The sequence below is a fragment of the Filobasidium floriforme genome (genome assembly GCF_021052385.1).
Source record: "Filobasidium floriforme strain CBS 6241 chromosome Unknown HD553scaffold_2, whole genome shotgun sequence".
Lineage (NCBI taxonomy): Eukaryota > Fungi > Basidiomycota > Tremellomycetes > Filobasidiales > Filobasidiaceae > Filobasidium > Filobasidium floriforme.
The window spans coordinates 1,321,399-1,337,362 of record NW_025763623.1 but is presented as its reverse complement, the minus strand read 5'-3'; the positions used below and the strand labels follow the sequence as shown (position 1 = coordinate 1,337,362).

General features: G+C 53.7%; 4 protein-coding genes across 4 annotated transcripts; 1 reads left to right on the top strand and 3 right to left on the bottom strand.

Moving 5' to 3' along the window:
- Positions 1-1,234: 1,234 nt before the first annotated feature.
- HD553DRAFT_267513 (uncharacterized protein) lies at positions 1,235-4,187 on the top strand (the record flags this gene model as incomplete). The annotated part of the gene is made up of 12 exons (XM_046177528.1): positions 1,235-1,706; positions 1,769-1,856; positions 1,914-2,121; positions 2,173-2,307; positions 2,369-2,397; positions 2,559-2,645; positions 2,709-2,809; positions 2,868-3,049; positions 3,112-3,220; positions 3,285-3,373; positions 3,433-3,589; positions 3,658-4,187. The coding sequence occupies 12 exons, from the start codon at positions 1,235-1,237 to the stop codon at positions 4,185-4,187; spliced, it is 2,187 nt and encodes a 728-aa protein (XP_046039845.1).
- A 558-nt stretch (positions 4,188-4,745) lies between these two features.
- Positions 4,746-6,633, bottom strand: HD553DRAFT_304823 (uncharacterized protein). The gene is made up of 7 exons (XM_046179071.1): positions 6,399-6,633; positions 6,237-6,327; positions 6,084-6,161; positions 5,876-6,004; positions 5,703-5,800; positions 4,963-5,612; positions 4,746-4,888 (listed from the first exon to the last, which is right to left on the bottom strand). The coding sequence occupies exons 1-6, from the start codon at positions 6,485-6,487 to the stop codon at positions 4,991-4,993; spliced, it is 1,107 nt and encodes a 368-aa protein (XP_046039844.1). The 5' UTR covers positions 6,488-6,633; the 3' UTR covers positions 4,746-4,888; positions 4,963-4,990.
- Positions 6,634-6,690: 57 nt separating this feature from the next.
- HD553DRAFT_304819 (putative ATP-citrate synthase subunit 1 (ATP-citrate (pro-S-)-lyase 1)) lies at positions 6,691-11,863 on the bottom strand. Its single transcript, XM_046179070.1, has 10 exons — positions 11,649-11,863; positions 11,093-11,210; positions 10,937-11,007; positions 10,601-10,850; positions 10,457-10,526; positions 10,267-10,381; positions 8,781-10,197; positions 7,473-8,717; positions 7,283-7,390; positions 6,691-7,214 (listed from the first exon to the last, which is right to left on the bottom strand). Exons 1-10 carry the CDS (start codon positions 11,659-11,661, stop codon positions 7,169-7,171), a joined length of 3,453 nt encoding a protein of 1,150 aa, XP_046039843.1. The 5' UTR covers positions 11,662-11,863; the 3' UTR covers positions 6,691-7,168.
- Positions 11,864-14,212: 2,349 nt separating this feature from the next.
- Positions 14,213-15,258, bottom strand: HD553DRAFT_103745 (uncharacterized protein). Its single transcript, XM_046176391.1, has 5 exons — positions 15,017-15,258; positions 14,873-14,933; positions 14,644-14,799; positions 14,524-14,569; positions 14,213-14,421 (listed from the first exon to the last, which is right to left on the bottom strand). The coding sequence occupies exons 1-5, from the start codon at positions 15,176-15,178 to the stop codon at positions 14,352-14,354; spliced, it is 495 nt and encodes a 164-aa protein (XP_046039842.1). The 5' UTR covers positions 15,179-15,258; the 3' UTR covers positions 14,213-14,351.
- Between the last annotated feature and the right edge of the window lie 706 nt (positions 15,259-15,964).

Here is a 15,964-nt window from a genome sequence, read left to right as displayed (position 1 = left end):
CGGTCGGCGGATGCACAGAGGAAACAAATAAGTTCGACAGGAGGGTATGACTCGGGAAGATACAGGCTTGGAACTCATAGAGAGGGAGAAGAGGATGAGGATAGTACTGAACCAGAAGCGAGACATTTGGCTAGGAAGAAGTCGGTCAAGAAGCCGGCGGGTTTGGAACACGTCTCTCCAGGTAAGTTATGAATCAGCGAACACAACTATTCCTATATCCAGCAGTTGAACGTTACCCGATTTTACTTCGCAGCCAGCCCGCCTTTGAGTCCCGGAGAAGGTTTCCTCGCCAAAGATCTAGGTCGGGGACCATACCTCTCCCAAAACGTCCAATCTCATCACGGCCACTCACGTCAAGCTCCCCCGCCCCCTCACCAGGGTCACCGACAGACTTACTCGCAAGCCAGTGCTGCCTCTGCTCATGGCAGGAGGGCGGACAGTAATGTCAGTTGGATCCCTTTCGATCCGACCATGGAGACTGGATCTGTCAAGAGCCCTGTAGAGAGTTTCACTGCGGGTCTGGGAGCGAGAGATGGTAATGGCGGGAACAAGGCCTCGGCGGAGGAGATCTTGAAGGGATCGACCTTGTGTGCTCTGTACTTGGTCAGCGGATTACCTAAGGCGAGTTCAAATCTTGTTCTTTCAGAATTGGACTGGATTGATTGAACAGCTCTTGTGGACCAGGACGTCAAATCTTGGTCACTCGCGGATAAAGACGCGATCAAGGGGGTCGAACCGCTCGAAGACGCACTGCCTTGTCGATTCAGGCCCGAGGTCTTAGGAAGAACATTTGGCGGGCAGGTAAGAAGAGTTTCTACGCTGGATTTAGTACCCTCTTGATTGACCTTCGTGAACTTTGCCAGAACCCGCCCGACCCGAACCTCCGCTCCGCGGGCGCCTCGATGACTTCGCTTGCAGAGAGTTCCCGAGCTGCATACAGCTTTGTCAGTTTGGCAGATACCAAGGCTGGCGGGTCGCCTTTGGAAGCCGCTGCCGGTGGTAAATTGCACAAGATCGTCAACAAGTCGCTAAAGTACTCTCATCCTCGAGAAGGTAGGTGCCAAATTAGGACCACAGTCAAAGAGGAGCACAGCTAAATTGCTGGCGTTCCGTAGTCGAAATTGTCAACTCGACGTTGGCCCCCCCGACAACGACCCACCTTTTCAGCTTTACTATTCCAGAGGACAACTCGTTGATGGGTACGCGAAGTCTTGGACGCTCCACCAGGGCTCCTATGCAGTCCTCACCCCTGGCCGGTAACAGGACCAATGACGATACCGCTCGGGAAACCACTTGGTACGGCGTCTGCTTGACCGTCTGGAACCACGCAGATCCGGAACGCGCTAGGCGCCTGAGTCTCGTCAAGAAGAAGCTGAACACATCGGCGCAAGACATCCTCGCTGCGGACGAATCGACCTTGATGGCGGGGACGTCCTCGATCTCTCTCGCGGCTCCGGCTCAACGAAACTCTCGCGCTTCCGACGGGATCAACATGAGACGTCGCGTTTCTGGTAACAAGAGCGGATCCGAGACCGAACCTACTTGGACCGATTCCGAATACGAAGGAGCGAGAAATCCTCGACAGGCATTGAGGGGCTCTTTCTTGAGCCAGTCATTGGTTTTCAGTGACGCAGATGGAGAACTCGCCGATGCATTCCAGGCGGAAGCAGACGGCATGTTCTGGATTCCGTATTCCTTGACATTGGGTAGGTGCTGATTATGATCTAGGGCCAGATCGATCAAGATTGCTAACCTTGCAGGCCGACAGTATCCAAATACCCCATTTACGATTGTATGATCGATTATCTCAAGCTTTCGTGGGCAAGGTTCTCCAAGAACGTGAAAGCTCATTCCATGTAAGTGGTACTGAGATTGTCACGAGTATGATCCGTTTACTCAGACCATAAGCGCAGGCAAATCTCCCGCATTCTCAACTACCCTACTCCAAGAGCTGGAGACGCAATCAAGCTGCTAGCTGGCTCGCCTGGCAATACTCACGTCGAAATCAACGCGGACATGCCTGGTTCGGTGGACCTTCGCACCGGTCTCGTCCACGTCAACTATCGGCTATGGCCCTTGTGGCAGATGTTAAGCGTTGACAACATCTTGACGATCTTGGATGTGAGTCGGAATACAAGAGATGACCGTGCGGATGCTAACGATGTTTTGTAGGTGGCGCTGTCCAATCCTGGCAGAGTTGTCTTCGTATCCAGGTACCCGGAAGCTCTGGGTCTGGCGGTCAAAGACCTTACATACGTCGCCGAGCTTAGAGGTTGGCGCGGACTTTCTTTGCCACTGCTTCACGCTGTAGGTGTATCAGGGTAGGCTGTGAGCATTGTGGAAATATGCTGATTATATATTTCTGTAGCGGGATGTCACAGTGTTGGTCGAGGGTGAGTTGGTCATTCGGAAATCACCCAGATTATAGTATTGTAAGCTAGAGAATGCTAATCCATACCCATCATTCTTCCTGTTCTGTGTTTCTTCTCTCTGTTACAGACCCTGGACCATATATCTTGGTAAGTCGTATTCGGTCTAGCTTACCTAGCAGTGCTAAGTAGCCCTCGCATACAGGGCATCAATGCCGAGTGCCGCGGCATGGTTGACTTTATGCCGGATATGCTCGTGGTCGACCTGGACAATAAGTGAGGACGGTGATGGACCAACAGCAAGACAACGGCAGACTGACACCGAGACGACCGCTTTAGCCATCTTTCCAACCCTACTCTGCCGCCTGGAGTCATCTCACCTCGAGTTATACGTGATAAGATGAGGCAGCGCATCTTGAGCTGCTTCGGATCTTTCTACGGTACGTTTCAGCCTCTTTACACCTTCGGACGTTCAAAGTTGACTTTCTATTGGTTCAGTTGCGGACCATTCGGTTCCCAGCGAGCTGAAACTCTCCTATCCTGGCGGCAAGGTGCGAGCCAGTTGCGGGAATGCGCTAGGTTACGCGAATCCTGCGTTCCTCGGTGATGCGCTCCGAGCTCCCGCCTGGTGGAAGACTACCGACATCATGAGCACGCTCAACCAAATCCTCGCAGAGAAGGTTGGTCCGTGGTCTGCATTTTAACCTCAGGACCGAAGCTTAATGCACCACTTTTGTCGCAGTCGAAGAAGCCTACCTTCATTCAGCGCCTGATCAAGGGCAGCCCAGCTCGCCAAAGTCGCCCTACCGTGGCAGAAGAACTCGCTCGCAAGGCCATGAGGAACAGAGCTCGTGGGTCTGAATAGCTAACTCCGTGGTCTACCCAATTGTACTGACATGTTCTGCCCAACCACAGTTCACTATGTTCAAGCTCGAGACGATTTCGAGCAGAAAGTGGCCCGCATCAATAAGCGCTTGATTCACCTGATTCGAGAGGGCGAAGCGGTAAGTAGACTGATCGCATCGATTAGTCCGCAAACGAAGCTGACTGCTAGCATCCACAGTGGAAGAAGCGTTTCGAAAAGTTTGAGCGGTATGCTGATCGCCTCGGGGCGGAAGCGGCCGAACTCAAAGCGAGGATCGAAGCCGAAAAGAAGGAAGCCAAGCGTCTCAGTGGGGTCGTCAATCAGACCAAAGAACGTAATACCGCGCTCTACGATGGTAAGTGACAAGAATGCCGAAAGTGCTAGCGACATTTCTCCAACTGAGCACCTTTCCGGGATCTATAGAACTCAAAAAGACCGAGAACGCCAAGGAAGAGGCCATGAAACAACTATCGGACATGCATATATCTATCCAGGAGCTAGAGAAAGAGCGAGACGAGGTCATGAACGCTATCGAGCTTCAGATCGAGAACGTCATGGTCAACATCCTGGATGACAGGTCTGACATGGCTTCTGTTACCGACGGCCTTCGTACTCCCACTGCTATCGCCTACGAACCTGGGCACTCTCCATCCGCTTGGAAGGGTACTGGCGATCATCGCGCTAAGCGGAGCACCATGGTGACCTTTTCGTCCAACGATGGACAACCTGTACGAGTTCCGTCTATTCTTCAGGGGGATGGTGCTTCCGCTCGAGATATCAAGAAAAGGAGGTCTTCGGTAACTACTGCCAATAGCTCGACCAGGGACCCTCTGCGACAGCTCGATCAGCGATTGACGATCAAGAGCGAAAAGATGGCCGAGAAGATGGCGAGCATTCAGCGCAAGGTGAGCGGCGCGTGTGGCAAATTGAGTAGCAGAAACCCAGAACACTGAAACATGGGAATGTCGCTGTCATCCAGCTGGACTTGGCGCTGCAAGCGGTCGCCGAAGATCACGCGGGAGACGAGGGCGATGAGTCGATTACCAAGTTGACCTTGAAGTCCAAGAGGTCCCGACGCGATGTCAAGAAAGCCCATTCGGAGAGTCAGCCAGGCGATACGGCAGAAGAGGTCAAACCTCAGGCTGGAGAGACGGCCGTCGCTACGACCGGTACCGCTATCTCCGCAGTCGATGACGGAGAAGTCACCCCCGTTGCCGGACCCAAGTCCGGGTCGAGGACCATCCACCGAGTCAGGTCCAATACCGTCTTGGCGACGATCACGACCGTCATCAAGATGGAGGAACCCAGTCACGGGCATCATCACCGCCGAGCCAGCGTCGACTCTCGAGTCAAGCACGGGGAAGCGAGGTCGCGAGTCTCTCTCGTTCCCGAGCTCGAGGATCAGTTGGACTTGTCGGTCGTCCCTGGGGATGACGACGAGTACATGTCTGCTGGGGAGGGCGACGAGGACACGACCGCCAGCATCATCGAGGATTCTGATAGCTTGAGGGATACGACGCCGGCCAACGGCAAGGCTAGGGAGATCATGACTCCTGCTGCTCGAGGAGTCGTCTGATGATAGTCGTCATGCAGAAAGTCTCGGTGATATGTTTCTGATTGATGTGATATACCCCAAAAGCACAAGCACAAGGTCCTAATACAGTCGATAACCTATTACTACACATATGTCATACTCGATGTCTATGTCACCAGATGTCGAGTACGTACTGCTAAGTATCGCCCTGAGCAGGCATATTTACTTGGCCCGACCCCAAATATCTGCCTCTTGCTTTTCGTCCGACCCCGTCGTCGAGACAGACACCCGTCGCCCGTCCCCCTTTTCGAGCGTATTGACGACGAACCGGGTGTCGGAATAAGTCGGGCTCTGATCGTCCTTTTCCGACTCGCCCAGCGTATGCAAGCTCTCGGCAGGTTGAAGCCGGTTGCTGACAAACGTCGAGGGCCGCACTCGATCGGAATCCAGCCCGGTAATCTCGTCGTCGTCTTCCAGTAGAGCGTCCCGGTTGCTCAAACGCGGCAAATGCGTCCTCGATCGATCGGCCCCGTCGACCATGTCCTCGTCGGCATCGTCGTCGTCCCTAAACAAATCCGCGTCCTTATCGGCGAAATTGACCGACCGACCGAAAGCCGACCTAGGGGGTTCGTTGGGCATCCTCACGTCCCGAGGGTCTAGATGGGTGAGGTCCCGCATCCCAAGACCGGGGATGGCGACCCGTCCGACGGATTGAGTCTGGTGGGCCGCCGTACCGCCAAACGAACGGGTAGGATCAAAGTTGGCCGGGATGTCGAAAGCGTTGTAAGACTTGGCCGGGTTGAAGGTTGGGGAGGTGACGGATCCTGTCTGCGTCCAGTTGGTGCTGCAGAGCAAGGGTGAAAGAAGATGTCCTGTCAGCTTCAGGTTACGAGATCATGACTATATATGACTCTTGAGCGCCCTGTAGACTCACCGACTAGCTTCCTCCTTGTTGATCTTGTTCCGCTTGAAACAACCGTAAAACCCAACAGCGAAAGCGATCGCAAGGAACACCGCACATACGCTGCCCATCTGCCGTGTCCGACGATGAACATCAGGATCAAGATCAAGAACCCGGACACCAAAAAGATTGGGCTGTGTACTCACGATGATGTCGATCTTGGAAGTGACCTGGGTCTTATCGATAATTGGTGCGATAGGAGCGGTATTCACCGGTGCCGCTATGGATGTCGTCGCCGCTGGCGAGCCGATCGTGGTGGCCGGAATATCGATACCCTAAACAAGACGACGATATGGTCAGATCGACGAAGAGGATGGAAACGTACCGCAAAAGAAGGACTCGGGGCAGACTTACGTAGAGCGAACAGGTATACGCAGCATAGTCTACTGCTTGTTGTAACGTGTCCCCCTCACATGTCGCGGTCACACAGTCCTGTCAAACAGAAAGAACATACTATCAGTACCACCATTTAATCAGACCAATATCGAAGACGAGTCGTAGACTGACTGTAACGCTGGACAAGAAGACTTGACTCTGACAGAGACACACGAGATCCTGAGCACCGCCCGGACATTCGGTCGTGTTCCCCGAGATGATGCTATTCATCCACAACTACATTCATCAGGGTCGCCCATGACTTTCCCTTGAATAGACAGATAACGAGCTTACCAGTATCGCGCACAAGTAGGAGCCTCTGACGATTGTCGGCTTACCAGGGTGGGAAAGGAATAATAGTCGGACTGGGTAGCGGGTGCCATGTTCGTAAACGTAGATTCGTGCGATTCGATATCGATATAGATATTGCGGGAGCTACGAATCGCGAATGTAACGGATAATTTTGAATGTCAATCATCTTGAAAGAGATATAGCGAGTGTCCTTTCTCTATGACTATAGCTGAAAAAGTATACGATGCAGAGAGACAAGAAAGAAGAAAAGAGGAAGAAGAGGACAATAAGGCTCGAGGTCGCTGGGGGGAGACAAAGAGGAAGGAAGGAAGCGTGACGAATCCACGCGCGCGACCGCGTACAAATCGAGAGAACAAAAGGAGAACAATCACATCGACGACCTCGCCATACCCTACCCTACCTTTGGTATCAACGCTTCATCCTTGCTTGCTTCAAACTCGACTCCAAGCAGCCAATTGCCAGTTACCGGCTCGAAACTCGATACCTCCAACGCGAGCACGACGTAAATGGTGTGTCTTGTATATAGATCATTTCGCGGCACACATCTCGTAAAACGACATTAGGATTCGATTCTAAGTGAGGAAGAAAAGACGATAAGACCCAGAAGAGAAGAGAGACGAGGAAGAAAAGAGAGCGTGTGGTGTATGAGGACGTTAAAGATGAGGAGAAGGCAAGGCCACGAGACCGAGAAGCGTGTCGCCCACTGAGAGGGACAACCCGCACTCGACCCCGTGTCGACCGGCGAGACTCGTCTACTTGCTGTTGACGATGACTCGGTCCTGGGTGGGGAGGTTGATGCTGTAAAAGTCGAGCAGAATATCGTTAGCATGATACAATTCGATTCAAGCGTCTCGTGTCAAACTCACAAGATGTCGTCCGCGGGGTGTCGGTACAAGGGCTGCTTGAGCAACTTTTGGTCGAGGAAGTGACCGATGAAACCGGCAGATCGTCCGAGAACGAACAGACCGTTCAGACTGCAGCATGTCAATAGCAAACATCATGAATCAGCACGAGTGTCTCCGATCTCGATCAGCCGAACGCGTTTTGCAGACTCACGCTCCACTCTTCAAGTAGTCGGCAGCCTCCTCCTCGGTGAAAGCACCGGTTCCCTTCAACAAGTCGCAGAACGAGACGGCAATGGCACCATCGACGTTCAAGATCAACGAGTCCTTCTTGGCGCTGGTGACCGACTCGACGCCGAGGGCATAGTCGAGGGTAGGGGTGGCCGGGAAGTGCTTCTTGACATAGTCGACGACGAGGACGACTCGCAAGTCCGGGTTGGTCTTGGACTTGATTTTGTGTCCGATACCGGGAATGAGCTTGTTGGCCTTTCGCATCGAGTCGACAAACTCTCGAGGGGTCATGCCGGACTGGAGACCACGGGTCATCTCGGCGGCGGCACCGTCGAGGGCACCTCCGAATCGGTCACCGATGGTCAAGAGACCGGCACAGAGCGACGAGATGAGGTCCTTGCCGGCACGGGCGGTGATGATGGTGTTCATGGCACCCGAGACGGCGGGACCGTGATCGGCGGTCAATTGCAGGACCATCTCGATAAACTTGCAGGCATAGTCGGGCAGACGACGCTTGAACCACAAGAGCGAGATGACTCCTCCGAGACCGATCTCCTCCTTGAAGACGTCCGAGATCCTCATTCCGGCGTACATGAGCTCCTGACCACGCTCGTCCGAGATGGTCGAGATGAAGGCGGCGGGCTTTCGGATCATGCCGAGCTCCTGGGCCCACTTGTAGTCCATGGGAATGTTGGGAGGGTCACGCTCTTCCCTGGGGGTGATGGCACCCTCCGAGACGAGCTTCTCGTAGGTCGACTTCAAGACGGCGGGGAGGTCCTCGAAAGTGTCGGGAACGATGAAACCGGCAGCCTTCATGGCGGCGTTCTTGGCGTCGGCGGTCTCGAGGTCCGAGTTGGCCATCGAACCGGCGTGACCGAACTGGACCTCGGTGGTGAACATCTTGGCGCAGGTACCGATGGCCCAGGCGACGATGGGCTTCTTGATGATGCCCTTCTTGACGGCGTCGATGACTCGGTACTCTTCGATACCTCCGACCTCTCCCAAGAGGACGAGCATCTTGCACTCGGGGTCCTGCTCGTAACGGAGCAAGTGGTCGATAAAGGTGGTACCGGGGTATCGGTCACCTCCGATGGCGATACCCTCGTAAGTACCGTTGGTGGTGAACGACAAGATGTTGTTCAACTCGTTGGACATTCCACCCGACTTGGAGACGTAACCGACGGATCCGGCTCGGTAGAGCTTGGAAGCGATGATGTTGTCCATCATACTGAAACGTACATGTGAGGTTAGTGTCCATGAAACATCGGCGCCGACCACGTCCCAGACTCACCCTCCCGAGTTACCGATCCTGAAACAACCGGGCTTGATACCTCCGACAGTGGCGGGTCCGATGATGAGAACATTCTTCTTCTCGGCCAAGTGGAGCAACTCTCGGGCGTGCCTCTCGGGAACACCCTCGGCGATGAGGGCGACGGCCTTGATCTGAGGGAACCTCAAGATGTCCAAGGTCGAAGCGTAGACCGATCGGCTGGACGAAAAGTTGACGACGACATCGGCGTCCTTGTGCTTCTGGACGGCCTCCTCGATCGAGGTGTAGACGGGCAAGAGGGTCTCCTTGGTACCCCAGTAGAACTTTTGGATGTGGTGTCCTCCGAAGGGGTAGATCATGGCAGCAACCGAGGGGGTCTTTCGGCCACAAGAGAAGTCAAAGTCGAGCATTCCCTGGATAGCACGGGGCTGGAGACCGAAGACAAGCGATCGGGTGTTCTCGTCAAAGGGCCTGTACGAGGGTCGACCGGTGATGGCGTCTCCGGTGGCGTTCTTGAACGAGACAATGTCGTCGCTGGGCTGGTGTCGCGACCCGTCGGCCTTGACGGAACCGAGACCCTCGGGAGCGTCAGGGACGGCCGAAGGGGTCTTTTGACCCGACTTGAGCTCCTCGGTGACCGAAGCGATGGTAGGCTGGGCCTCGTGAGGCTTTCGCTCGACTCCGAGAGCCATGGGGACAATGTCGGTGATGTGGGTCTCGGGACCAAAGACCTTGATCTCGACGCCGAGCGACTCTCCGAGGAGACGCATGGCCTTGAGACCTTCCTGGTAGTTGGGACCACCTCGTCGGACAAAGATCCTGACCTTGTGTCGGATCAAGGGTTCACGGTACTCTTTGAGGGCTCGGATGATTCCCTTAAAAGTGGCGGCGACATTGGTAAAGTTGGCGATACCTCCTCCGATGATGAGCAGCTTGCCCTCCGGGTGGGGTTGACCCCGGGTGATGAGGTCGACGATGGTCTTGGCGTACTCGTACGTCTGACCCTCGGTGGGCGCACCCGAGTATTCACCATAGTTGGCGAGCTCGTGAGCGAACCCGGCGGCGGCGATGGCGTCCGAGTAGACGACCGAAGCACCACCTCCAGCGACCATGGTCCAGACTCGTCCCTCGGCGTTGAGGACGGTAAGCTTGAGCGAAGCACCGGTCGATCCGTCGAGCTTCTGGATCCAAGCCTCTTCCTTGGTCAAGTCTCGACCGAAAGGAGCGGGCCAGACCATGGGAGGACCGCGGTCGGCCTTGACACCCGGGGCGTTGGCAGCGGCGGGAGCCGAGGCGTCACGAGCGATGGCCCACTTGGGTCCACAGAGGAAGTCGGCAGTCTGGTCGAGCTTGGCGGCCATGTCGAGGTAGTAGATCTGAGGAGCCTGTCCGTCGACACCGTCCATGCAGATCAAGGGGTTGATCTCGAGGTAGGCAACTGGGGGGTGGATAACATGGCGGTCAGCTGACGATCACTCGCTCACACAAGTTTGGCCTCGGTGCTCACAGTGCAAGTCCGAGTAGACGGCGTAGAGCCTGATCAAAAAGTCACAAAGAGTGTCCTGCTTGGCGGCAGGGACCTCGGGCAACAAGGTCGAGATGATCTCTTCTCGCGAAGGGAACTGCCGGGTCACGGAGAAACCAATAGGTCAGCTCGAGGCGATTCGACCGAAAATCGAACGAAACCCTGGACTCACGCTACCGTCGACGGGAATCAACAACTTTTTGGCCTTGGCATCGACGTCACCGACCTCGACACCACCCTCGCTGCAATCCACAAGAACATCCCAATGAGTACGTTGCACCAACACATCATTTGCGATGCGCCAATCCGAACTCACTGGGTGAACAAGATCCAATCTCCCTCTCGGGCCGAATTCACACAAACGTAGTACTCGGAATCCTGGGGGTGGGGCAAGAACGGCTCGAGGATGAACGTGTTCAAGGTTCCCGTGGTCTTTTCGACCGTGCACGGCTTGCCCGCTCGCTCCTGGACCCAGTCGCCCGAGACCTGGTAGTCCTTGTTGAGGCAGAGGAGACCGGCCTTGCCTCGACGCTTGATGAGCTGGTCGGGCTTGGCGACGAGCTTGTCTGTGGGAGTAAAAGCGTAAAGAGATAGGTCAAAGTTACAGAGATCAGCTACCGATCGAGCTAAGCAGTGTGAAGGTTGGACTCACCAGTGAAGACCCATTCGGGCAACCCTTGACCGGGCTGGACAGGGGGAGAGAGGGATTTCGTCTCAAAGTCCCTATTTTCGCAAAGAATCCAGAACGACAACCAGCAATAAGCACAAATCCCTTCAAAAAGACGAAAACGTCACAAGGACGACCTACCATTGAACCTGAGCGACCTTTACCGGTGCGACGGAAGACTCGGCCTTGCAAGGGATAGGAACGGGAGATCGGGGCAACCAGTAGGAGAGCAGCTGCTTGGCGTCGTATTCTCGGATGGCTGCGGGGGGTCGTCGTACGGTCGTTTATCATTTCGATCAGGTCCAGAGCAGAGAGCGAATGTGATGTTTAGGATGTGGGTATGATTCCGGGCAAGGTGGGAGATGAGCAAGAAAGAGGAGAGAGTAAAAGAGATCAGCTCGTGCTCAAATGAAATGCGCTCCGCATCGAGACACCACCAGAACTGTCATCCCGGATCACCCCATCTTCGCCCATGGTCGATTCCCAAGGATCACGACCCATCATTCCCACCCTCGTCATACTGTCAAATATTCGACTTCTTCTGCTCCTTTTCGAAATCTCGAGCTGTAGCTCCATCCACGCTCATCCCACATCCGCACACAACGTATTCTCTCCCCCCCTGACATCCTCGCACCAAAACCCCCCCAACCTCGAAAAACCCGTAACAAGACCCAGAATGAGACCCGAGTCTACTCACGTTTAGCAGACATCTTGAATCACACGAAAAAAGGGAAAAAGAACGAGGTGTATAAAAAGGTAGAGTGGGTGTATAGGTTGTTGGGAAATGTGACCCCGACCGAGTTTTTTTTCGTGAAAGTGGTAGTAGGGGGGTGGTTTTGTTTCTTTTCTGGGTGTTAATCAGAAGAAGAAGAAGAGGGAGAGGTGGTTTTGAAATGTAAAGAGAGAAGAGGAAATGTGGTGTGAATTGGTCGATGGATGTTGATGAAGCTATGGTCGAGCTGGATCGCTGGTGACTTTCGGGTCGGAATGCAGTGGAATGGGGGAAACGCGTGACAGCCAGCGGCAGAGGAGAGTGGGAGGGGTGGCGGATGCAAATCGATAGCCTCGGTCACGCGCCCCTGGGCTACGCTCCTCCCCAACCGAACTTTTGGGGGAGACAGTGCGGGAGTTGGGGAGGAGTTGGAGAGAGGATCAGGTTCGGGGTTGTGGTACGATGGCGCATCCATCTCGTTTCATCGTGTCATATCTAACCCAGCACCCAGACATTGTCGCTGGTACGAGAGGAACCGAGGTAGTCCTTGCAAGGGAACATGACTATATCACCCGCTCATATGACAGTTGCGCGATTGACGGGTCCGCAATCATCGGAGAATACCCAACAAATATGAAGTTGAGTGATGTTGTAGTATATGTATCCAAAGCTTCTCGCTTCTTGGAGGGCACGATCCAGCTCGACCTAGATATCACGTAAGAGATTCAGTGTTGACGTGACGACTATATACTAACCTTCTCCATGTGGTAAAAGCCTCTTCTCTAGTCTCAAAGCATTGAGACATGCCTACTAGCTACTCGTGGGCTCATCAAGAAACATTGACAAGTCTCGACTATGATACTTGTTGAGGATTTAGATGGTCCCTGTGTGTACGATCATTCGGCATGGCGACGTCGCGACCGGGATGATACGCCTTTACAGAAAGTCTCCGGTCCATCCCGTCGAGGATGGCCAGTCGGCGCTATTACTGCTTGTACTTCTGCTCATCGAGCATCTTTTGTCAGCATGTCTGTAGGCATTTTGCTTTTTTTTTTCTCTTTTCAAAAACCTGCATCAGAACAAGCGTTACGCGGAGAGTCGAGAGAGTAAAAGCTGGCACGGATGGCAAAATCTTTTCGACCTCTTTGACGATCGAGTTGACCGCTGACGAGACCCTTTCCAGAATGGCATCCTCCTTCGGAACCGCCGGTTGAACCATTACGACCGCCTTTGCAATATCGTCCGCGGTAGGAGCATTGGGTAGCACTTTCTTGACGGCGGTACTGACGTCATCTGCTGTGAGGGTATTTGAAAGAATTTTCTTGACGGCAGTACCGATTTGATCGGCTGTGAGGGCATTTGGTAGGACTTTCTTGACGGCGGCAAGCCGATAAGCCTCGACACACGAGCGGGTGTCCATGACGCCAACACCCAAAGTCGCCATCTTTCAAATCGATCGAAATCCTCTCCGTAGCGTCAAGCTTCGGGTGAAGAATAAAAAAACCTATCACTGATACAGTAAGACTCGTCCATTGGTAGGACGGACACGTCCCAGTCATGAGGAACATCAATTCATCCACACATCACAGCATTGTCCGCCTTTGAATCCCTCTGCGAAAGGGATCACGTCAGAAAACCAACGCATCCACCGAACAGTCTCCTTCAGACGAGCGGAAAGAAGAAAGAAACTCACGCGACCAATTGTTGAGATACCACCCGTCCTTACACTCATAATGAGGTATACCCACGTCCACGCTGCCCCATTTCAGTCCGATAGGGGTCTGATCGAAAATCCTGCAGTTACCCTTGGAGTGTTCGAAACCGAAACAGGTGGTGTCGTGTTTACAGATGTTGGCGCAGTCGATCCTGTTGCCCGCCATTTCGTATTTAAACTAGTCCATCGGACGTATTGTCAGCCAAAAAGAACGAGCAAGACGCAAGTGTCCTTTCTGGCTCACTGCAGCTGGCCAAACCGCCCTGGAGGCGGGATAGACGGAGAATGGGTCGCCTTCCTCCCTTGAGGACGAGCCTGGACAGACCGCGGCCAGGGTCGACCCGGCCATGATCGCGAGGATAGTGCCGAATTCGAAGAGCATGATGGTCGTCGACTTCAATATATCAAGGTTGGATCTCTTTTCAAGCTCGCGCGAGATGAAGGGAATCGCAAGTGAGTCCTGTCGTACGGGACGAGAGAGTAACTCTAAAGACCTTCTTATACTATCTATACCTGCCACAAGACTACCCCTTTGATGTTTCCCTTTGAGATGAAAGGCCTTCAGCAGCCCGGGGACGAGGACAGAGTTATTTGATGTTTCAATTGCCAAGAGCGAAAGGCTAAGGGGATCACTTTGCGCCCCTACATCAAACAACGGTCACTATCGAGTTTCATGTGGTAAGCCTGCACAAAGCGTGCGAGGGCAGCTGGGCGAGCCTCGCCGCGCTGCAAGCAAAGCACAACCATCACCAAGTTACGGTTGATACCGCATAGTAGGAAGAATGGACTCGAATCAGGAGGGGCTCGCGGGCGTGAAGGTCTGCAGTCGTCAAAGCTATAGGTATGGGCTCCCGATATGGGCGCGATATATGCTCATTGTCTTCTCCCTTCGCGTAAGAAGCTAGATCTTGTAGTTGTGGGGAGGTGAGTGATAGCCACGCTATATATCATGATACGTGAACATGTCACAGGCATTACACACGCGTGCCGTCACCGAGCTCCGATAATCCACCCTCTGGCTTTCCGGCGCCTCCCTCCCGCCAGCTGTGTCGTACCGTGATTTTCGTGGGCAAGGCGGGACACATTCGTCAGCGAACAAGATGGACCAAGTCTGTAGATACCAAAAGATAGTAGCGAACGACGTACCTGTAATAGATCTCGCAACACTCTTGATCTTCCGAAGCGATTTTCACTACAATAAGATATGTCAATAAGCGATGAAACCGACTCGAATGGCCAGCTACCAAGCGGTGCTGCGCCACTTACTGGCTACCGCCTTATGACAGGTATTGATATCAATACCATTATTGCCTTTTCCGCCTTGCAACCCGACAATTCCTTGCCCAGCATCGATTTTGTGTGCCAACACACTATACTTGTGACATTTCCCGTCGTACAACTCGAATCCGTGGCATTCGTTGTCTATCGGATCGTCCATCGTTATCGTAGCGGTAGCAGTAAGTAATTGAAGTACCAGCCCAACATTCTGGCTCACCGAATTGACAAGCGTCGGCGCACGGGACATAGCCGTCGACTGGAAACGGAGGTTCCAAGGGCTAGATTAGGAGTGATCCGCCGAGAACGATGAGTCTGACGGTTCGAGCTATTCTCCGGGCATGTACGATAATGCAACACTTACACCAGTCAGCGGCTGACCGGGCTGGTCGCCTCCCCACTTGACCGATGCTCCGTGGAACACGGACCAGTAGGGACCCCACTTGTTCGTATCGGTACCGGTACACACTGCGGAGACGGTCGTGCCTGCCACGAGCGCGAAAAGTGTACAGGTTTGAAGCAGCATGTTGACGATTTTGTGCGTGAACGTCGATTTTCTATATCACAGACTCGAGAGGATTGAGAGAGGGAGAATCCAACTGTCCAGTGAAGTCTAATATACGAATTTCTGGCCACCAGACTGTTGCGTTCCCTTTGAGGCGTGCCTTTGTACTTTTGCCTTGGGTTTTCTCTCCGGAGATACAGGGGGATTCAGTGTTATCACATGAAACATTCCCCCTACCGCCCCCGTCCCGCTACGGCCCGAACATGTACTATTCTCGAACAGCCCCGTCCTCGCAATCTAACCCTGGAAGCAGGGGGGGGGATGATTGATAGCAAAGCATGTAACAACGCCGGTGAAACGAAGTCCGCCGGCCTGGGCAGCTCGAACGCATTGCAAAACGCAAGCTGAGCAGAATCTGGCTCATCGCTGATCGCTAACAATAATAATTTAAGCATACCGATGGACGTTTCTACACAGGCGACCTCAAACTATATGTGACTTTCAAGATCGCATACGACAGATTGGATCATACGTTCATACTTGCTAATTTGGCGTTTCACAGCAGACATTGGCGCGCAATAAGAAATGTATATTCTATCCGCGGATCGCACTTCCCGCGATCTGTCTATCTTTAGTTTAGCGCGAAAACAATAAATCAAAACAAAAAAGATGGATCGTCGTTCAACCATCCCCTCGCCCGTGGCTGCTGTGCCGCTGTGTGAGCTCCGGGCGTGGCGTGTGCACGTCGCGACCCCCCTTTGCACCTTGCACCCTCGACGACGACGACGTTTCCTTTGATCAATCGAT